Below are 24,261 nucleotides of genomic sequence, written 5' to 3'. Positions count from 1 at the left end.
CACCAGGGGGATTGCAACAGCTCCTCAGAATGGGAAAGGTGGTGGCAGAGAAGGGAGACATTGATCGTCACCATCGTTTCGCTGGAGGAAAGGCAAAGGGCTCAGTCTTATGGAAAGAAATTGTATTAACCATTATTTTTATATTAGAAAAAATGTTCATAATGAAAACAATAGAATGCATTAGTTGTGGAATCTTATTTGCTGTTTGGACAAATCACAGACTACACAAAATACGTTAGAGATGCCCTAGACACACCTGATCTCCACAGGAGGATGAACCACAGCAGTCCTTTCAGATTAGGTACTTCTGCAGCCATCCCCAAGACTGTTACCTGTTACTCTGTCGACAAGCAGAAACTTCTCCGCTTGCCCTTCCTGAAAGAAACGCTGCCTCTTTGGCACCAGAAACACAGCAAAGAAATGCATTTCCACCACGCACCGAACTCCCGGTTCCTGTCAGTCTCAGTAAAGCGGTCGGTACCATTCATTCATTGCCCGCACCACGCACACACCGTGGGGGGAAGCAACCGGGGGCTGACTCTTTTCCAGGCGCTGGCGGCTCCGGAGCTGGCAGAGCGGGGCAGCGGTGCTGGGCGCCGCTGGGAACGTCCTGCCGGTTCGGCTCACATCCCTCTTCCCGGTGTACACGGACAGAGTCCCTTCGCAGCTCCGCAGCGCACATGGGCGAGCCTGTACCACCTCCTCCGCTTCCGAGAAGCCGCGACGGGGCGGGCAGGCCAAACCGAAAGCTCCTCCCGACGTCTCGGAGCTGGACCGGGCTGTTTCGGCGGGACTGTCACGGCGCACACTCACGCTGCCGGTACCTCCCGAGGGAGGCAGCGGGACGGAGAAGAGCCCACAGCCACGGTAAGGCACCGAGGAGAGGGAGAGAAGGGGTAGGAGAGGGGACTGGGCTGCCCGCGGCAAAACTGAAAGCGCCGCGCAACCCCCATCAATGTTGCGAATGCGCCGGTGCCGCGGGGGCTGGGTCCCCGTCCCGGGAGGGCTGCCGGGGCAAGGGCCGGGCTGGGCCGGCGGGATGACGGGCCGCGGGGCGAGGTGGCCCGGCGGGGCTGCGGTGCATCCCGCCGTCTCCGCCCCTCCCCTGCCGGCGGCCGCGATGGGAAGGGTCTCCCGGCCTATGGGGAGCTCCCGGGGCGCCGCAACGGGAAGCTGCAGGGTAGGGGAGCGGTGCGTGTGCGGGGAAAGGCGGCCACGGCGGCCAGGAGGAGAAGGACGAGGCGGAGAAGGAACGTGTCAGGCCGGCTAACGAGGAACTAGGCCAGAGAAAGCCCGAGTTAGTGCTTCCCGGTCGCAAGTCTCCTGCCGAGGCCAGGACGAGCAGAAGCCCGGGGCGCCGCGGCTGACAGCCGGGTTGCAGGCCCGGTACCGGCTGATGGCTTTCTCTGACAGCCACAGCTGTACAAGCTGCGTCTGCCGGGACAGCCTATTCCCTTTCCTATACAAGAGTAAGCGTTTGTGACCACTTCTGTCCCAAAACAGAACGGACTGTGACACAGTTGTACCGGTGCAAGCCACGGCGCAGGCCCTTCCCCTTTCCGCTCTCCACCTTCCCACCCCTCTGGTCCTGTGAAACACCTTTGCTTGGCTCCTCCTCACATTCCCACGGGATCCAGCTTGCTACTGATCTGTCACGAGTATTTTCTTTGCTATTTCCAAAAGAAAACAAAAAAACCAAACAAACAAAAAAAACCCCCCAAACGTAAATTATTTCTCAGTGAAAAGACGCAGATGCTGAAAAACCTTAGCAGAAGGGAAAGGTTTAGACAGAGTAGGTTATGAGAGTTACAACAATTTTGTCTTCAGCTGCAGGGACTCCTCCATTTCTGTCCTGCTGCCTATATCAGTGATACCAGCTTTGATTCCTGCCCAGTAGTCTCTTCCTTTCCCGACAAGTGACCACAAGTTTTGGTGCTTGCAAACTTGATTACACTCTCTGATTATGCCTTGTTACACCTCTCAAGAACCCCTTCATTGCAGAATCATTAGACCAAAAGGGCTACAGTTACTGTGTTAATGTGCCCAGCAGCCCTTCTCAGCCATGCAGGCAATGGAAGAGCTGCCTCCATCAGTAACAAATTAGAGTGGTGCAAACCACTTTTGAATGGTGATCAGGGCCCATGCAACTTAATGACCAGGTCATGATTCTTGGGAGCTTATGGGCCTTGTGGGGGTCAGCAGGGAGAATATAACCATAGAATTAAAAAAAAAAAAAAAAAAAATAAAAATTGCCACAACCCCATTTATTACAATTTTATCCCTCTATAAAAAAGCTCAGATATATTACTGGGAGGCAAAAATCCCTCTCTTTCAAACAACCTGTGCTCAGAATTTTTGTAGTATGTGTTGTCACTTATTAAATATGAACCCACCTTAACACAGATGTTCAGAATAATATACTAGAAAAAAAAATGCTTTACAGTCGACCAAGTGCACAGATGAGTGCTACCTCATAGAACACAAATTAACCCCTAGAGGCATGTACAGCTTCTGAAAGGTCAGGCTAAACCTAACTACAACATTTCTGTTCTTTTAACCACAGATGCATAATGTCTGCTATTGGTGTAGCACAGGTACTGAGGGTACATTTGAATCACTATGTATCTCAATGAAAAGCAGTATGTTTGGAGTGGACTTGAGCCTTTGAGCTTCCCTGTGTCATTTCTGTGTCATCTGATATTTCTGGGTAACATCAGCCAATACCTCATGTTGAATAGTTTACTGAAATATGCAGTCTTTGCTTAAAAACCTGGCCAGATATTGCCCCCCTTCCTACAAAAAACTTGTGGTTTGAAACAAATCTTAAGATTAAAGAACTTGTACTCAGAGCAATTTACTACTTAATAACAACAAAAACTAGTAGCATTCTAATAGTAGACCATGCCCAAGAAGGAGGGTTCCTTCCCATCTTAAGAAAAAATTCCCTCAATCTAAATGTTACCCAGATCATTTCACCAACCATCTCATGATTTGAGTATTTCTGAATTTCTAGCCTTCTGGTTATGCTGATTACATGCTACTTGATAGAGACAGGTATTAGCAGTGTAAATAGGAAGAAGGTCTTGCATTATTGCAATTTGAAGCAGGGCTGATTTTAATCAGATTATATGGTGCTATATAGTGCCCAAGACAGCAATAGCTTTAGAAATTCAGCATTCAAAAATATACATCTAATTTGTATTCACAAGAGCAGCACTTGCAATTGCTACAAGGATAACTACTGCCTAGATTCATGATGACAGCATAGAAAAATTACACTAGATGTGTGAGTGAACCAATTCTTGAGAGGGAGGCCCCAGATAAAGAAGCAAGAAGTTAGTTCATGCCACATTAATGACTCACAGCTGAATTCAGGCATTTGTGCCTGTGACGCTCACCCCATTTCCACAAGAAACCTCAAGCACCACCTCAACCAAGCCAGAGAACCATCCCCAGAAACTTCCAGGGAGTTAAAAGTTTACCTATGAGACCAGCGGTGGATATTCTTGGCACTACTATAAGTAATTTGTTACCCAGCTGTTTGTTTAACTGTAAAGGAAAAAAACAAACCCAAACAGAAATTAATCTCCTCCTCTCTAACAATTGTTAGGCACAGCTGAGCTTACCTTCTGACTGGAGTAATGTAGTAATGCAGCTATATCCTTAGTCCTCTGACAGCAAAACAAAGACTACATTCTTTCAAAGTCAGGAAAGCTAAAGAAAAAGACTCCAAAGAAATCACCCTTACCCAAATATGGAGGGGATGTTCCCTGTCTAAATAACAGCCCATAAAGCATATATACACTTGGAAGAGAAAACTCTTGCTCTCTTGCTTTCCCTCCTTTATAGGCACAACCTTTTTTTTTTTTTTTTTTTTTTTTTTTTTTTTTTAATTGTTTACTCTTCCCTGATTTAGCTTGTCAGTATTGAACCAACCAGAAGACTTCCAAATCTACACATAAGCTCTTCTCTCAGACACCTGCTTTCTAAAGACACTTTCGTCACCTCCTTAGTTCCCAGGCTCCAGGCTGCAGTAATTAGACTACAGTTGATGTTCATAACAACATTAAGCAATCTTTTCAATTTGGTAGTTGATGATAACAGGTGCACAGTAGTTTACAGGAATTAGCAGTCACTTGTTGATGTGAAAAAAAATTGAGAATCCCTTTGTAACATTAGTTAGAGCTCTTAATTACCCAAATGAGCCAATTTGTTGTTGTGGATATGGTGGCACAATGAAATTGCAACATTCTCCCAGCTCTATGTCATAGTCACCCAAGAGGAATGGAAACTGAACAACTCTGCCAGTCTCTTGGACTTTGTCTTTTCTCAGCACTCTTAACTTACCCAATGTAAGATGCTTAAAGTAAAAGTTCAATGAGGGAAAAAAATAGAGCTTGTGGCTTGCACTTGTGCTAGTAAAACAGCTTGCTGCAATGTGCTGAAGGTACCCGCTGTGTAGCTGCCTTTAAGGTTTTCCCTTCTGAGAGACATGTCAGGCAAGAGAGCATCACAGCTTTATCAAAGGCTTAAAATTATTTTGGCATCCACTGGGGTTTACTTATCTACCCATTTCATAAGATCCCATAATCTCTTTTTTTCTCTTAGTGCACTTAGGAGTAACTACAAGCTTTCACAATGTCTTTGTTCCTCTTCTTTTTGAGAAGAAAGGAAGAAGTTGCCTTGTATCCTGACCAGAGTCTTCCTAGAACTTGTCTCCTTAAATTCAAACAGCTATGAAAATAAGTTTCCCTTAAGCTGCGTTCTTTGTTTCACCTTCTGGCAAAACCTTTTATTTTTTTTTTATTTGTTTTAATTTCAAGCAAACCCTTTAGAGCTGGATTCACAAAGGTGCCTAGCAGGTAGCTTAAAGTTATAGAAGTATCTGGGCACCATGACAGGCCCATGTTCAGACAACTTAGAAAATGAGATGCCTATCAGAATCATTATGCACTACCTGCCTTTGGGACTGTGGCCCCAGAGGTTGATTCTTCTGGGTTTCAGTTTTTACACGTCTGAAGTGTAGGGACAGTACTCATTTACTGAATATTAGATGGATAAAAACTGTTTAAAAGCACCTTGAAATCCTCAGGTGAAGAAATGTTTTTACATTGACTTAATACAACTGCAATGGGTTGACAGGATAAATCATTGTGGTCTTTAGGACCACAGGTGGGAACCAGAGCATCACTGGCTTCAAGGTGAGGCCCTTTTCATAAGGGTCACATGAGTATATGCTTGTGTCCCATTCCTTGCACAGATGCTCATTTAATGGAACAGCTAAATGCCTGATAATGACATTTCTTTTTCCTCCATTATACTACAGGTCCAGAAGCACAAGAGTACTTGATTTTATTTGCTAAGCTACAAAGACTGCAAATATGTCACTGGAAGACATTCACATGAACACCCAGGATTTACATGAAAAAAAATACTTAGATGCTGGAGGATTTGGAACAATATCTCTGTGCTTTCACAAGAAACATGGATATGTAGTGCTAAAAAAAGTATACACAGGACCCCAGCGCACTGAGTAAGTTATGAATCTTCATTCTGATTTTGATCTTTCAGTTAGTCTAAGGAATCCACTAAGCTCTATGGAGATAAATATAAATGAAGTGTAATAGTTTCAGATCTGCAGATCCTGGAGATGCAGGATCAGATGGAGACATGAATGTGGGGAAAATAAATGTCTAAGACAATACAATACTTTTGTCCTGCAAACCTTCCTTTTTTTCCTCATGAGCCAACTTTTTTAGTTTTGCTGATAGCTCCAGTGAAGTTCCTATTTTCTGTTGCAAGTTCAGCTCTACTGTGAACTGCAAAGAATCAAGGGGACTCTTGAACACTTAAGGGATGCAGGACCTCAGTGGGCACAGGACATTTGCAAGCTTGCAGATCAGTTTGCAATACAGTTGTCCAACTGTAGATGTCTACTTGGAACACGAGCTATCTGAAGAACCCCAATTGCACATATTTAACACCACGAATGTAACCCTCTGTCCCTTGAGAAAAAGTAGAGTGAGCCAAGCCCACTGATTAATGATTGAATTAGCTGTTGATTTCAGTGGGTTCAGATCATATTGCAGCTCTACTATCTCAGAGCCATAACAATCCTGAAACTTCCACAGGTCATCCACTAGAGAGAGACAAAAACCCATGTTCTTGTAGTTTGGGTTATAATAAATTAGCTGAGTTTTTAGTTTGCTGTGAAAAGCAAATTAAAGATTATAGTATTTTGCAAACTGCACTGGCTGCTTGTGATGGACACAGTTAGCATGGAAAATCTAGCCTGGTTTATTCTGGGGTTTGTGTTTTTACTGTCTCATTACACAGGCTCATAAATTTGTTATTCCTTAAAGGTTTGAACCAAAAAGTCTTAAGCAAATTAACAGCTGAGCCTAGTGCAAAATAAGCAGTCACTTTCTACTCTAGTGCTATAGGAGCACAGGAGAAAGCAATTTTATGTAATGAGGTAGGAAAGCATTATCAATCTCAAGATTTTCTATCCTTTTACTTGATAACTAGAACAGCAACAATATTAAAAAGAAAATTATTTAATATAGTGGATACCATCCTTTCTTAACACTCTTAGCAATCTCCCAGATGTGTGACAATTGATAGGTTGTACTGAGGCCCAGGTAAAGAGCTAGTCTTTTAATTCATCCTACACCAGTTAACAGTTAGTAAATGATATCACTATGTAGTATGTGAGTAGATCCCATGTAATAAATCCATTTTGAATGTGATGATGAATACCATCCCTTTGGGAAAGAGACCTGTGTATTTTCCTGCACAGGGGGGTAGTAGAATGTGTCTTGGTCATCCTTGTCCAAAGGCTCTTTCAGGCCCTGTCCTGATCCAATCCCAGTTCAGGGATTTGGACACTTTTTGAAGCAGGCCTAAAATCAGACAGAGCAGACAGTCTCTGTGCAAGGCATTTGAGACCTGGGGAATATAACCTGGCATGAACAAAGGTGTATCAGTTTAAAAAAACATTGAAGGTATGATTCATCTTGTGGTGGCTCTAGGGATGTTGACATTTTTGGCCACCATTTTGATTATGAGTTAACAGCATTTTGACCCCTGTGTTTTTTCTGGCCTGCCGCCCAAGCTTAGTGCAATTTGTTTTACAGATATAATGCTTCCCTCCTTGAAGAAGGCAGGATTATGCAGCGGCTGCAGCATGACCGTGTGGTAAAACTACTAGGTATAATTTTGGAAGATGGAAACTACTCACTTGTGATGGAGTATGTGGACCGAGGGAACATGATGAAAGTACTACAGAACGTGAGCAGTGAATTGCTTCATTCTTTGCCACTCCTAGGGCTGATAAGATTCTTGAAAGGGACAGGATGTTACTGCTGTCTCGGAAGATGAAGTCTTTAGTTTCTCATTCTTCTTTCTGTATCTAAGAACCAGTGGCAGCTCTGCCTTCTCTAGAGATGGCAGGAGACAGACAAAGTTTTTCTGCACATCACAGAGGAGCAGACCACAGTTACAGGTTCAGAATTGCAGGAGTGTTTATAGAGATATGTGGAGAATTTGCTGAAGAAAGCTTCTGTAAATACGGAGTTACTTTAGAATGACTTAAAAAAAAAATCTAGATTGAAGAAAGACTTCGGCACTTTTTTAATCTGGGTTGAGTGGTATTCTGGGACTGAAAAAGAAAGTTTTTGAAAGACAGATTTTTAATTTGATGGCTGTAGTAGCATTTTTCTTAATATATGTTCTTTATATTCTTTTGTTCTTTATTATAGCTCTCACTGCCTTTGTCAGTGAAAGGGCGCTTTGTGCTGGAGATCGCAGAAGGAATGCTTTATCTGCATGAGCAAGGATTCGTACACAAAGACCTAAAACCAGAAAACATCCTTGTGGACACAGATTTCCACATTAAGGTACCTCTTAGAATGTAAATGGAGAAAGTTGGTGATTTTGGTTAAAGAACCCCGTTCAGGTGTGTTGGGCAGTACTCCTGACGGGTACATGAACTCCTTGTAGTTTAGAGCAAGCTAACATGGGGAGAGTCTTAGCAGTAGATGACTGAAGCATGGTGACCTATAAAACCTCTAAGCCTGAGATTTGTATAATCTTCCCCCATCTATGAAAAAATAATAATAAACCACTAAGTGTATTTTTAATAAAAATAATACTGTTAAGAATTAATTGAACTACAAATAACAAAACAGCTAGGAGAAAAAAGCAAACCTTAATGTGCAGAAATTGAAACCAAATAAAATGTCTTATGGATTGTCTTTTTTCCTTCATTGCAGTAATTTCTCTTCCTTACTTTACCTCCTTTCAATTTTTTCCTTCTTTTGCTGATTATCTTTTCCTCTTTTGTCTCCAACTTTTTTCCCTTAGTCATCATTTTTATTGATAACCAGCAGCTACAAAAAAACAAAAACAAAAAAAAACCCAGCAGGTAACTACTTCAAAGAATGGTTCATAAGGCTGTTCTGAAGCCCATTTATTAACTGTACTGGGCTTTTGGATCAAGATATATAGATACAGAGCCTACTGCTGAATAAACCTGAGTAGGACCCGCAGCAGTTCTCATCAAATGTCTTATCTCTAGTCAAGGTGAGTTGCTGAAATAATCACTCCATTACAATATGAAACTACAGAATAAATTCCTGTGAAGAAAGCTGTCATTTGATATTTCTCCCACATGGATTAGTGAGAAGTAGTTTAACAAGGCTAATATAGTAGCAAATCCTAGTGCAGTATAAGCACCTGGAAGAGTTATAAACTATGTTGGTTTTGCCAAAAAAAATTTTAAAAAGCATCTTGATGTTTAACTAAATGTAAATCAGATGCTTTTTTGGGTTTCAGCTTGCTTACATGGTCAGGGCCAGCTAGGCTACCATTAAACTTCATGACAAACTGAACTGGAACCCAGAGTCAAATTCAGAATCCAATCAGACTTAAACACTTTGATCAACTTAAGGCAGCAGTATGGTTTATCTGCTTGAATGTGTCCAAGCCAGTTTTTATAAAGGAAAATAGTTATTTTAGGAAATGGCAAATGTAGGAAGGTTTATATCATACCTTCTTCTTATCGTGCTAGACCTTTCACTATTAGACATGAACTTGGACTCCTACTTCCTCAGCAGTATGTCACTTACATTTTCCTTTTCCTCTGAATACATCACCTCAAAATTTAGTTAAAATCTTCAGAAATTCAAGAGGAACAATAAACTAGTTAAAGGCAACAAGAGAGAAAAGTGAGTTGGAAGTGAAGCAAGGTGTCACCTCAGATTTTTTTTCTGAAGTCTTTGCATTACACAGATCAGTTTTACAGTTGCCTCTAAGTCAGTCAGCCCCATTTTGTTCCATTGTTACTCCCCTTTTGACCTTCTGGTCCTTTGTGTTAGTAATGATGGGAAACTGAACACCCAGCCTTGATTTAGGAAGCCAGTTACAGCAGATTACAGTTTGCCTGTTGGCAGTGCTACCCTTCTGTTGGGGAGCACTAGATTCAGCAATTCAAAATTGAGTGTCTTGCACTAGGTCTTCCCAGTGACAAGTAAGTGTCAGGGCTGAAACAGGAAAAGCAGAAAGCACATAGCAGGAGGCTGTGGAAGAAGGAGGGAAGGATTACTTTTTTCACCATCAGCCATTACTCTAGCTGTGAAACTGCACCCTAAAGTTCCAGGAATGTCACCTTCTCAGGCACACAGTATCCAAGTAACCCTGTTATTCCATACTATTCCATGTCTCTATACCATACACATCACATCATTTTAAATCCTCTTCTTCCCCCTTTCTGTAGGAAGATCTAAAGAAGTTGAGTTAAATGGAATCTAAATGGAAAGGACAATGAGAAAGTTATCTGCCCATCTCATAAATTACTTCTGGATTTGAATCTTAGCTACTTCTCATATGAATCTTCTGTTCTGCCACAAGCATTGCAAGCAAATCTTGAATGTGATTATCATTAAAAGGAAACAAACTTTTTTCCTCATGTTGTGTTTTTTTCTGAGTGAGGTCAAGTTAATAATGAAGGTTCAGCCTAATCCTTCCCAGTTGGCAGTGTTTGTTAGGAAAAATACCAACAAATACTTTGTTTTCCTTTCTTGTAGTTGCATTTCTTGCAGTGTTTAATTTTTAGATAACTTATTTCCAACTATTCATTATAAAACTGAGCACTGCAGGAAATACTTGCTTATCTCCTCTCCATCGCAGCACTAGCTCTGATGTGTCTTATCTTTCAGATTGCAGATCTTGGTGTTGCCTCCTTTAAGAACTGGAGCAGGCTGACTCAAGAAGAGACTGCCCGACAACTACAAATCAAGAGCACTCGCCAGAACAATGCTGGGACTCTTTTATATATGGCCCCAGAGCATTTACGTTGTGTTAATGTAAAACCTGTGGAGAAATCAGATGTTTACAGCTTTGGCATAGTGATCTGGGCAATTTTTGCTAGCAAAGAGCCATATGAAAGTAAGTTACTTCCAGAAGGACAGTATCACAAAATTAAATTACAAATGTTAAGAATTTAAAGTTATGAAATTAAAATTAGTTGATCAAATCATCCGTGCCTAAGAATAGCACCTATTTGGCACCTCACGGGCATTGATATGCATTAGCTGCATCATTCCTGACTTCTAAGTGTGGACAAGAACATCTGAATTGCAATGTGAGAGTGAGCCCAATCTATTCACATGCATACAGTGGGGGCATAAACCTGTGCTTGGTGGCAGTAGTTAGACAGATTTTGAGGCAGACCAGGATGAAAACTTTGGGGAACACTATCTCCAGAGGCAAGCTAGTTATGTTCATTTTTTCTTTTAACAGAAATGGTCATACATTCAGCTACCACTTCTCAGCTCTGTAGTGAGAATTTCTCAATATGCAGCAATGTGTTCATGTAGAACAGACTGTGGAATTCTAGAGTAATGTGTTTATTATTTTGAATTGATTCTTCGCTAATTAAACATCTAAATGTTGCCTAAATGGCCATCTTTGTGTTTGTACACAATGCAGAGTGTAACTGAGGTTCGGATTCTAGAAAGCCAGGTCGGTCACCCTGACTCACACCAGGCATGTCTTACACATAAAAGTAAATCAATTAATCATAAAATAAACCCCTAATCTGTGGAAGTTAGGCCAATGGATTCAAACTCGCTTATGTGAAAGATTTGTAGCTGTAAATCAGGCATTTTCCTTTGAAATCTTCTACATGCCCAAGACCACAGAGTCTTGCTCCACTATTTCTTTTACCTACAGAAAAGTAGCAAAGCTTATGATCTGGATCTAATAGGAAATTTTATTTTTCAGATGGTATAAATGAAGCCCAAATTTGCTTTGGCATCATGAATGGAAACAGACCAGACATAACGGAGATCACTACTAAATGTCCAATGGAAATTATTGAATTAATGAAACAATGCTGGGAGCAAAATCCAGAGAAACGGCCAACTTTTGCAGGTAAGGCATTGCTTTGGGATTCTTTTTGTTACATATCAGTCTATAGTTTGTAGCACAACAAAACAAACTTGATTCTATTAATCTGAAAATAAAAAAGTTTGCTTTGAAAATAGAAATATCAAATCACATTCCCAGTAAAGCCTGCTCCATGTATCGTGACTAAAACTGGGGTCTGGTCCAAGATTTACAGGTTTGAGACATACTAGTCATGAAAAGAGTTAAGAATGTACTTGCTGATAATTTGTCTTCAGTGTAGTATAATCTCCCTGCTGAAATTTATAGAAAAGGGACATATCTTGAAAATGGCTGAGAAAACACCCTATTGAAACTAATCTAGGAAGAAGACTAAGAGCATTCAAGAAATAAATCAAAATTCTATATCACTTCCTCTTTGTGCCTCAATATGTAGAGTGAAAACAAAACAAAACAAAAAAAAAGGAAGAAAAAACCAACTTCCCCCAACAAACAAACAAAAAAAGAAAAGTAAATAGAAAAACAATTCACAAGAAATACCCTACACGTAACAGAAAATGGATGTTTTGATTTAGGTAGGGGTACCAAGAGCTTCCTATACAACAGGCATGTACTTAAATACTCAGAGAAAACTTGTATACCAGGAGGAAACCATCTATTCCCATATTTAATCAGAATAGTCTATTGCTAATGATTGATTTTATGCTTGTATTGGATCTTCCAGTTTTCCCATATACAGAATACTGATTTTTACCAGGTTAGTAGATTATTTCCATAAATCCATCTTTAGCAGAGACAAGATAGTTGTTTATCAAATAGCTGAATGCAGATGAATCTATCTTATTTCTTAAAATGCAGAACGCAATCTTTTGGCCAGTCAAGTCAGGATGCTTTCACATTACAGACATAGTTTTTATCCTGAAAAGCAATACAGTGATCACAACAAAAAAATCCCTAGAAAACATATTGTTCTTGTTACTATACTAAGGTTAAATGAACTATGTGAACAGATTTGAAGTATGTGTATAGATTTCCTGTTTCTGACTGCATACAAGTCTTCACTCTGTCCTTACGCATCAAGATTGCTAACAGTCAATTATATTTTCCATTGAATTTAATTTCTTTTGTCTTTTTTTTTTCCCAGAAATTAATCAAAGATACAAGCCATTTTACTATCAAGATCTAGGAAAAAATATTGAAGATGATCTGGAGAGTTTAAAAGTGAGTAACTTTCTAAGCATACTGATGTACTAGTTCCCCACATTCCAAGTCAAAGAGGCAGATTCTGCCTCTTTGAGACTGATAATATTTGACAGACCTGATTTCCTTCTGTGATAAAATGGCTGGATTTTTGAACGAGGGGAGAGCAGTGCATGTGATTTACTGCAACTTTAGGCAGATTTGAACACTATCTCCCAAAATATTCTTGTATCCAAGTGTGGATGTCACTGTCTGGAGGGGAAGACAGAAACAAGTTGGATGGTGAGTCTCAGAGGGCAGAGTTTCATAGGTCCTACTTCACCTGGGAGGCCACTAACAACTGTGTTACTGCAGGGGTCTACTGTACTGGGACCTTCCCTGGTTTGCTCCTTTATCAGTGACTTTAAGGACTTGATGGAGCATACTCTCATGAGGCATGCAGGTGACACCAAACTAGGAGGACCAGTCAATACAGCCACCAGGGCAAGCCTGCACACTAGGGAAAGGGGGTGACAAAAACCTTGTGAAAACCAAAAGGACAAATGCAATGTTCTGCACCTGCTATAACCAGTGACTCCAGTGCTGACTGGAGCCTGCCTGGGTGGGAGCAACACTGCTGAGACAAACCTCAGGACAGTGTTGGGCAGGGAGTGACCTGGGCACCAGGAAGGCCACCATGATCCCAGGCTGTACCAACTGTGTCACAGGCAGCACATTTGCTCAGCACTTGTTAGTCCTGCCATGTGAGATGGGGCTGAGGGACCAGGGCTATTTCAGCCAAGACATGGGATGGTTTTGGGGTGAACATAAATAGTAGCAACCTGCTCCTACATATGAAGAGTTCATTGAGAAGGTAAGTCCAAGCTCATCACAGCGGTGCAGGGTAAGAGGACAAAAGACAGCAGACATAAGTTGACACAAGAGAGATTCAAACTGGATGCAAGAGTCCCTGTGAGGACAACCAGGCAGTAGTGCAAGTTACCTAAGGAGGTTGTCCTGTCACTAATAGAGTCATAGTTGGAGGTTTTCAACATCCAGCTGCACAAAGCTTTGAGTGAAGCTCAAACCAACTCTAATGCCATTGGTGACCCTATGTTGAGCAGGGGGTGGAACTGAGGTCCCCTGAGGTCTGTTCCCACCTGAATAATACTCTTATTCTATGATAATAGTTTACAAGAGCTTCTGATACATCCAGAAATTTTCACTCATGAAACAGAAGCGGAATATTCAGAAGGGGCAGAATCTGATTTAGATTAAGTATAAAAAAGTGTAAAAAGAATCTAAATTCTTGGTAATTCTTGTTCTGTGTTTATGCAATGTCTAATGAGTCCCACCCTGCTTGGAACTAGGAAGATATAACAACAAGGAAAATTTTAAATTTTTTTTCCTGAGTGCCCAGGCTGGTTTATCTTATTTTTCCGGATGTATGTTTCTAAATTATGATTAAAATAATTACTTCCTGACTGAAAATAAGGGAATGAGAACTTCTTGAACAATTGAGCTGGTTATGAACATTTAGAACATTTTTCTCACCTATTTTATCAATTTACTCCACTTTAGTAGTAGACAGCTATTAGTGAGAACTCCTGACATTAGGGTTCTAACCTTTGCAGTAAAGCTCAGAAAAATACATACCCAGTTATTTTAACTAAGAAAAGAAAAATTACTTCCTTTGCAAAACCTTTCATTTACAGTTCTTTTTAAACTGCGTCCTTCAGTCACCAAGTCTAAAATTGTGGAAATGAAAGTTTCTGGTTTAAAGAACATGTGATGTTTGTGAAGCACCAGTGACTCTTCAAAAAAACTATGAGTTTTGAAACTGATGAAACAAATTTCCTGGACTGATTTGACCAAACGCACTCACAGTATGAAGGATATACATCTAATTAACAATAGTAGCCCCAAGACAGGATCATGGCCAATTATTCTAGCTGCATTAGCTCTCTGCATATATATACACCTCTCAAAAGACTATTTAGAAAATATGCCATGAGTCTATTACTTTCTCAGGAAGGAAAACATGCATTCCAATCTCAGGAAGGAAAACACGGGCACATAATGCAGCATTCAAGGGAAATCAATGTGGTGCACTGCCAGTACAGCTTCAGTAGCAACACGAGTTAGAGGATTTGGGCATAGCCTTCCTCCCACCCCCATAACCACCTCCTGCCCCACACTGGCAATCATGGAACCAGAGTCTACAGCCTCTTAACTAAAAGAATCACAGAATCACAGACTGGCTGAGGTTTAAAGGCACCTCTGGAAGTCATCTGGTGCACCCCCCTGCTCAAGCAGTTCAGTTTCTCAAGAAAAGTCTAAGAACCCAAGTTTGTGATGCACTTCAGAATGCCATCTTTTGCTTTCAGAGGAAAGTAGGTTTTGGGGGGAAGAGTTGATTGATTTTTCAGTTCAACAGTTGTTGATTTTTTACCTGTGAATGTACTTCTTTGGTTTAATTAAAAAAAAACAATACAAAACACTACTTCTAGAAATTATTTTGAAAGTAAGAATCACTGGAGGAAACTGAGAAATAAATTTTCCAGCTAATTTTTTTTTTTCTTACAGTTAAGTCTGAATAGTGGGAAGACCAAAAGAACAGAAAAGGATTTTTTCATCCTTTAGTGAGGATTAGGGTTTACTGCAAGGAAATTGTACTGCATCCTCCTGAGTATTTGCTCTGGACTCCCTGATCAGATACTCTTCATGAAAGTCAGTGTGGCCATACCCGAGTGTAAATCTTTTTCCTCATCTCTCCCCTGTTCGTGAATGTACTTACTAAATACAGATGCACAAAAAAAGGATGCAATGTTTGCTACCTTTACCTCAGCAGCATTCTCTCACTGAGACTGCAGAAGGTCTAGCTGTTAAGTACAAGACAGACAATCCAAAATGACTGTATGGATTAAGCTCAGATTCATGTAAGGCAAGGGTACTGTTTTGTGAACTTAAGAGTATTATATACTGCAGGTGCACTGCAGCCCTTTCTCCCTTCACTGAAGAAGAGATTTTGCAATGCAATGTGTATTTTCTGTCAGGCTGTGTGGGCTGTCTTCCCACAGATTGACACAATCTATTCACCCAGGTCAATTCACTGCCAAGCTGTGTGGTTTCTTATTCTGCAAGTTAAACATTTTGGTTAAACATTTGCATTCATCTTGACCATTTGTTCTTTTTTACTCACAGACAATGGGGCCTGAGCCAAATGAATTGCTGAATAGCATGGAATCCCTTCAAATAGATGCTGTAGCAGAAGATACCAGTAATGGTCAAGCAGGTAAGTCACTTACTAGCACATCAATAGTTTGTGTATTCTGCCAAAGATAAAGTTGCATATATGTACAAAGTAGCCTTACCATTGAGGGGTTATTATTAAGAGACTCTATTAAGGGCTTCAGAGAGAATTGTAACCACTGAAAAGATTAAATTTGTTTTCAGGCTCCTGGAAGTCATACTTACCATTTCAGATTCTCCATGATCTATAGGGTGAACCCATTTAATTTACTTTCCCTCCAATGCCAAAAATTTTACTTAACATTAGGCTTTTTAATGGTCACTTTGATAATTATTTTGTTCTTTCTTTCTTCCCACCCTTGTAGTCACTAATATGTGATGGTATAGGTACAATTTTATAGTAGTGTATCTGGAATTATTTACCAAAGTTTCCTAATGGCAAAAAATATAGGATCATAACAGCAACAGTGTTTTACAAGCAACAGTATCTAATTAAGTAGAAATAAAATTGTGTTAAGTTTGTACACACTATTTGAAAGACACTGTAGGAATAATATTAAACTGTAACATGCAACTAATACATCTTCCCCAAGGCTAGGTTTGCCATAGCTTTTCCAGTAGAAATTATGGGCTTAGCAGGGCAGCCCCACTGCTATGTCTTTAAATTAGTATAATTACATTTCCTTAGCAGAAATAATCACATATAACTGCAGAAGATTACAGATGCTCCTGTGTTTTATATATGAAAGGATTTATTGTGAATCTGTGCTGCAGAGAGATACTATCCTGACAGCCTATCAAAGACTGTGTTCTCCAGTCAATGCATATTACTCCAGTAATGGTGGGGAAATACATCTCACAGAATCTGGTTGTGGATTTTAAGATTGCTCTGGAAAACTAATACCATATGGTTTATGCTAATACTGAATTGCTAATAGCTGTCACTTTTGATGATGTTGTTTCTGTATTAGCTTATTCCTCCTACTCCTTCTCTAGCACTGGTAACAAAAGAAGCAGAGCAAGTCAGATTGATGGTGTAGTAATATACAGCCATCAAAAGAAACTAGCTTGGTCCTATCTAATATGGACTTAATCAATGTAAATTGGGGAAAAAAAAAAGAAAATAAAGAAAAATGAAACAATTCTCTGGTATTATCTTAGCTAAATAGAAACACATACATGCATTTTATTCCAATTTAACAGTGGCCTATAAAGTCCCTTGCTTTTGACAATGTACAATGTTTTCTAGACAACTGTGAAACTTTAAGAAAACATTTGTAGTCCTATTCCTAAAAACACAAGAACAAGCAGATTTTTGTTTAGTCTTGTAATGCTGCAGTGTGATCCAGAACATAACTCAATCTAGTTCAAGACTGAAGTAGAGCTTTCTTTGATAGTGAGAATGAGTTTGAAACATGTAGATGACACAGACTATTTTATATAGTAGGTGTTATAGTAGGGATTATAGTAGGTGTTATAGTAGGGATTATGAAGAGTAAACTAGACAAAAACAATTAGTGACAAAACACCCAGACAAGATATTTTACATAATAATTTGCAAACATGATTTTAATGGCAAATTATTTATGCTGCATAAAGTAACAGCTGTTACAAGGGCGTTATTTTCCGTCCTGTTACCTTTCAGTTTTACACTGATTAAACTCCAGTTAATACGGATGAAGACACACTATTAAACCAGACCCTAGGAATGCCTCTAGGAACTATTTGTTTCAGTGGTTGAGAACTTGATGTCAGTATAAGCAGGGTATGTAGTGAATTCCAGTACCACTTGATTAAGTGAGATTTTGACACCAAAAGCTTAGACAAGCCTGTACTTCCTAGAAAAAAAAAATCTATACTACTTCCCAGTAAGGGCATTTTATAAAATAAAATACAGCTTATGCTAGAAGTAGTGTTGTATTTTCACTTTTTATATATTACCATAATATTAAAGGTAGATAACTAGATTCTAGTGTCATCACAACAAGTTGTATATTTGCACTTCAATGTATTTCAAATATTTAATTTTCCTCCCTTTCAGATCAGCCTAATTCTCTACACAGCTCTCAAGGTCCCATGACCAGTCAGACTAATGAAGTCTTGTTTGCTGCCTCTCCTGAGAACCAGCCTGTTGAGAGCTGTGAGACCTCATTTACATCTGCTGATAATCTGGAAAGAAAACTCCAGCATGAATACAACTACCATAAATATGGGAGCTGGATGGATAAAGCAGTTTCACCTGTAAGATATACCCCTGAAATGAGAGAAGAAGAAAGGAAACGAAGAGTTTCCAACGATCCATTTGCAAAATTTGTTCCTACTCCTAAATGGCGTGAACTGTATCCAAGAGCTGAAAAAACAGGAGCTAACACAAACCCATATTTTTGGCCACAGCCACCTGGAACAGCACCAAAACTAGGGGATGTTGATTATTTTCATGGCTCAGACCCTAACAGTCTTCAAACAGGAAACACAGAGGGTCACTATAGATCATCTTCAGCCAGTACCTTAAGCCTAAGTAAACCTGCTGTACCTGAATCTGGCCCAAACCTGCAATCACAGACCAACGTAAACTGGTATCCAAAGAGCACAGACAATGATACAGGTAAGATCCCTCCCCCCCAACACCTATGTTTCTGAAGACACACTTGTTCACTAGAAATGAAGTGGCCAGGAATATTTTGTAGTTTATGTAACAACAACCTGCTTACTGCTAACAGTGACCTGTGGGACAGCAAAGGTGAATTTATTCCATGAAGTTTCTTTGTTTAGTTGAAGTTGATCCAGGTCATGAAAACACTCTAGGTTTGACTCCATTATGTTGCTTTCAAGCTGCTAACTTAAAGTGAACCATTTCTAAAGCACCAGTGAAATAGAGGGTCATCAGACCCAGTGCCTAACTCTTCAGCTACTCAGCCAGCAGACAGAAGGTACTACTACAGCAGCTGCCAAAACCAGGAGCTGCTACCAATCATTCTAGGAAAACAAAGGAAAACTTTTGACTCTCAAAAATGTAACATTCATGCCGGTAGGTTCTGCTTGTGCAGAAGCAACATTTGTAGCATTTCAGAGTATGGATGGGTATTTTTTACCTTGATTGGCAGCCAAAGTAAGAGACTCCTGAGCTTAGGAAGCCAACAGGCAGCTAAGGCTCTTAATGGGTTTCTCCAGAGAGCTCTGCCTGGTGCTGATGGGCAGCTTCTGTCAGTATTTGCTAGTGAACTGTGGAGTAGAAAGGTATGGATACAAAGAAGGAAGAGAGCACTGAGCATTGGCAAGAAGTATAAATAAATGGGAACTAAAGGCCTATTAAATAACTTTAGAAACCAGAGGTAACACATACAATACGCCAGCCTGCTCCTACTAAATATTGGATATTTTTAGTGTGGCATTGTTTTCCAGGTCACGTCACAAGGAAATCAAGGATGCCTGGCTGTTTACAGGCAGAATGCCATAAAGGTGTTACTCTGCTGAATTATTTATGCAAAGGCTGTGATTAGTTGTTTATGTGAGTTTATTTCCTAAAATGAAATCTGAGAGCTGTTACATCAGAAAGCAGAGATTAGATGTGTCAACATCACTAATAAAGTAAAATCTTGTGTTTGAAAGCAAAAAAGAACATTTATTAAAGGGAGGCCATATGCATTAGTGTGGCAGGTATCAGGCTGAGATGCAGAAGAGCTGCACTCCAGCTCTTCCGTTTATTTGTCAGGGGACTGTAACCCAGTCATTCTTACTGCCCCATCATGAATTGCAGAGCTCATTTGTGGGCATCCAAACTGATTAATGTCCTGGGCACTAACTTACATATCTGCTTGACACTGCTGCCACCAGCAGAAGATACATTGGCATCCCATGTCTTTTCTAGATCTAGTCAGCAGTCTGCTAATACAATCTGCAGTTGTCTCAGCAGTAAGCAGTAGGTGCTGACTTGGGAGTTTGGAGTTTTCCTGTTTGAATCCCAGATCCGAGGCAGCTCAGTCAATACCTGTGACCCCACACAGCCATCCACTAGGCAGGTATTTATACAGCCTCATGGAAGCCCACTGCCCTCACCAGGATCCAAGTGTGGTTAAGGCTATTAGTCACTGAGGAACACCATCAGGTCATTGCTAGAATTACTCAAGGAGATACAATCCTGTTAAAAACTTCACATGTCTTTGTATTTAAGAGCACAAGCTATGTACTCATACTGTTGTGGATACAACACTCATTTTTATTTGTATAATGCTTTTGACATGTTTTTGTTTTCCCTGGGTTTTTTAGGTAGCAAGGAGTCCACTTCTTTCACAAGGGCAACTTTTGCCTATTGTCCTACTGCACCCAATGTAAGCACAGGTAAGTGCTGTAGACTTCATCTGTCCTCACAGCCAACAAGCTGTGCATTGCAGCTTGGTCAGCAAAGCACAAAAACTTGAAATAACTTGTTATTGCTTAATACCTCTAAGCATAGCTGAAAGTTATCAGTATTGCTATGTAAAACTAGTTCCTGTCTCTAGTAGGACCTGTACACTCTGTTAAAAGTGCCCTTGGTGGATCAAGGACAACAGGTTTTACACAAAAGAGCTTTTACAAACATGAAGACATTGTAAGATCCCCCGTAGACCTAAACCAGTTATTTTCTTAGATTAGAAGTCAAGTTGCTGTGACTTGACCCAACTCCAGAATCACATATGCATTTGGGGCACCTGTCCTTTCTTTCTCTGGATTTGTAATGCAGAACTCTAGCTGCAGGCTTTGTGCTGATCAGCATTCCTTGGGGCACAGTTGTCTACAGTTCAACTCTCTTAAACTCCTGAAATTCTGTCCTGTCCTTCAGGACCTGTTAATATTTGCTCCTTTTAAGTCATGTTGCTGTGGTAACCTGAACCCTCTAATTAACCCTTTTAAAGGCTTGTCCAATTTGTAAGTGGTTTACAACTGCAAAGAAAACTTGAAACAGCAGGTTTCTGTCTTCTTGACTATACATCTTTTAGAGTCCTTAGATGATGACCCAAACATGACAAGCAAGCAGAGTGTAGAGGCTTGGGAAAGCAAATTTAAAGAACAGTAACTTTCACAGTTAAAATGGACAAATCATTTGTACCTCTTGTGCTAGATTAATTTTGTGACCAGAAAATAGCAGACACCTGAAATTTTTCTTTTTTTTAGCTAAAAATCTGAACATATTTCCTCCAGCTCAAAAAGGGAAGGATGCAAAAATCCTAATATTTTGAGACATAAAATCCATTCCTTCTGTGTATTTCAATTTTAGACCCATTATTTACCATTTAAACTGGAGTTAGAACATTCAGTGGTTGACTATCCAAACAGAGTTCAGAAAACATTGTCAAGAGAAAACTGCTACCACCTAACATGACTGGAATAGCCAATTTCATGTTATGTGTGAAAACTGGACAACTGTGTAAGCAAAAGATACCAAATTAGGTGCTTAAATTATCACATACAGTAAACTACAGATGCAAACACAGGTGTACACAATTTAGCTATGCAATCAGTGCAAATACCTGTTAGCTTGTTGCTGAGGATTGAGGCCTTAAAATAAGGGAATAGGGTTTTTTTTTTGTGAGGATATCTCAGAAAACATTCTACTCTTGCCTGAGAACCAAAAGTACAGAACACTGGGGGGAAAAAAAAAAAAAAAAACAACCAAAAAACAACAAAAAAAGTAAAGATAAATGTTGGTGAAACAAACACTGAGCAAGTAGTTCATTGTGAAAATAGGTAAGACTGAAGGATATACTCCTAGATAGCCAGGATGAGAAACACTGTCAATCAGAGAGGTGACTTCAAGACAGCATAGTATAACATGGAGTATAGCAACCTTATGAGCAACTAGAAATGATGTTCTGTAGTCTCACAGAACTTTGAATTCTTAACTGTAAGCCTGAACCTTACATCTATGAAAAGCAAATCTGGGAGACAGGAGCAAGGCTTTAACATTTAAGCAAAAAGCACTTTCGAGTAAAGATCTCCTGAAGCCATTTGCCAACAAAAGCAAAGCTGCTTCTACACATCCCTGAAGCACAGGGAACATTATTTACAGTCTTGCAGCTACCAACACTAAGGTTTGGTTCTGGCACTTTGTCATAGCACCAACTTGGATGGGCTTTCACTCAAGTACATTTATGTCACAATGCATAATGAAAATATGCTCACAGTTGCCAGTAAGTGGCCATTTATACATTAAATACAGTACAACCATTTAATCACTTCCCTGATTAGCAAAACCTTCTGCCTCCTTATGTTACTTTTTGACATTTCGAACCATATACAGCTGCTTGTAAAATTCTATGAATTCCCCTCATACAGATGATTCCATCAAGTACAACATAAGTAACAGTTCTGGAATTCAAATTGGATCCTACAATCACATGAAGGTTGAAGACAACAATCCACACGTCAGTTCTCCTGTTATCACAGATGAAACTTACAGGTTTTATGAAGCAACAGGTATATTTGGTAAGAGAAATAATCTCCCTACTTTTCATGTATTCTCCCCATTTATTTATCTGGTACAGCTTTCTCCCTCTGATACTTAAGAAAAATGTTTGAGCCATTTCCCACTACACACTTAAGAGTGGACAAAACAAAACAAAAAGGGCTTGTGCTAATAACTGTTCTCTCAGACTACGTGCCGCATATTTCCTGTAGTTTCATGACCTCTTGAACACTGACAGGCTTGGGGCCACAACTGCTTCATTTAGGTAGAAATTGCAATATTTCGAAATGTTATTTATTTTCATAGGCCAATACTCAACTAAACTATCCATGTGTATCCATTCCTAAGTAAACAAATTAATAGCATCCCAAAACTAAAACCTATCATACAGGCAACATTCAGCTGTGCACAGACTCCAGGAGCTTTTCAATTTTGCAGAGTTAAGTGACAAACTATGATGGCTTCAGATCAAAAAGCAAGTCCAGGAACTGATCTTTGAATACACAGATACAGACTGAGAATTTCTTTTCTGGCGTGGCTGGGTAAAGCTGCCTCTATGGAACCCACTTCTGACTCTATCACTACAAATCTGTCTCCAGATATTACCAATAAATAGTTGGGGAGGACAGGTGAGGGAGTATAAGGAGCAGAAGAAACAGTAAACAATGCCTTTTTTTTTTTTTCCCCACTCTCCTTTTTACAGATGATACTACTGTCTTGACTGAGAAACATCTGAATCTAGTGAGAGATATGTTGGCTAAACAGTGGAAGCACTGTGCTCGTAAATTGGGTTTCTCTGATCCTGAGATTGATGAAATTGATCACGACTATGAACGGGATGGTCTAAAAGAAAAAGTTTACCAAATGCTGCTTAAGTGGGTAATGAGGGAAGGCTCCAAAGGTGCTACTGTTGGAAAGCTTGCCAAAGCTCTCTTTGGCTGCCGAAGACTGGATCTCCTTACAAACTTGATGCAAATCAATGAGGAATAAGTTGACAGAAGAGAGAAAAAATGAGTGTATTTTTTTTTCTGAAGACCTTGCAAAAACAAGTAATAATTCTGAACAAACCTTCTGGAACTCTTTTTGGAATACATTTTTCCTGTCAAGCAGTTTTCAGTGAATACCTACAGCAAATCAAAATGTGTATGTCAAGATAATTAGTCTTTCAGAAGAAAAAACAAGATAAGCATCTTTCTTCTGATAAAATGACTGAAGATAATAACAACCAAATGCAATAGTAATATCAGTTCAAGAAGACTGTGTCATACAATGTTTCTAGATAGCATCTTGAAACATGTTGGTATCCTTGTTCAGTTCTGTAGAAAAGCATGACATTTCAGCAAAGCTAAAATATCAGTAAAAATATGTCAAAGACCAACTCAGTCCTTGAAGAACTTGGGCAGAAAATAAAATCAACTCATACATTTTGCCAGAAGTGCCAATATTACAAGGGTAATATCCCAGACTTCTCTAAGTCAATATGATATTTTTTAATTCTTTTTATAATGTTGATTAAATACAGATGTCTATAGTGGGTGAATAAAAGCAAAAATTATTTTGGGCTTTGAAATTATATAACGCATTAAATACTCTTCTTTCACACAAATATTGTGTTAGATTTTTACATTGCTTGATAGAAATTTTTTTACATTATGGGTTTCTCATCTGCTATATGAAACAGTGACAAAAAAAAAAAAAAACACAAAACAACAATCATCATGCAATCCGAAGTAAAAACTTAGGAATACAAGAGCTTTGGGAAGGGGAAAGTGCCATTCTACCACATGACAGAAGACTCATGTCTCCTACTCATTCTAGAGACTCAGAGCATTACTAGTTTCTGAATCTCTTAGAATACATTTATACTGGTAAATGTGTCTTGGAATGTTGCAGGGTGCTGAGGTTAACTGGCATGCCACAGACTGCCAAAATACTGTGCAAGGGATGTTTCATGGCACTGAGGCTGTGTTAGGGAATGCTGG

General features: G+C 39.7%; 1 protein-coding gene across 1 annotated transcript; it reads left to right on the top strand.

Annotated features, from left to right (window-relative positions):
* The first annotated feature begins 762 nt into the window (after positions 1–762).
* On the top strand, positions 763–23,857 carry RIPK1 (receptor interacting serine/threonine kinase 1). Its single transcript, XM_071736536.1, has 12 exons — positions 763–867; positions 5,327–5,533; positions 7,137–7,290; positions 7,761–7,898; positions 10,218–10,446; positions 11,284–11,433; positions 12,551–12,627; positions 15,790–15,880; positions 17,879–18,442; positions 20,104–20,175; positions 22,150–22,299; positions 22,983–23,857. Exons 2-12 carry the CDS (start codon positions 5,382–5,384, stop codon positions 23,267–23,269), a joined length of 2,064 nt encoding a protein of 687 aa, XP_071592637.1. The 5' UTR covers positions 763–867; positions 5,327–5,381; the 3' UTR covers positions 23,270–23,857.
* Positions 23,858–24,261: the final 404 nt, after the last annotated feature.

Source organism: Heliangelus exortis, chromosome 2 (genome assembly GCF_036169615.1).
Source record: "Heliangelus exortis chromosome 2, bHelExo1.hap1, whole genome shotgun sequence".
In the NCBI taxonomy this organism is placed as follows: domain Eukaryota; kingdom Metazoa; phylum Chordata; class Aves; order Apodiformes; family Trochilidae; genus Heliangelus; species Heliangelus exortis.
Note: the sequence above shows the minus strand (reverse complement) of the source record. Positions and strands in the feature narration are given on the sequence as shown.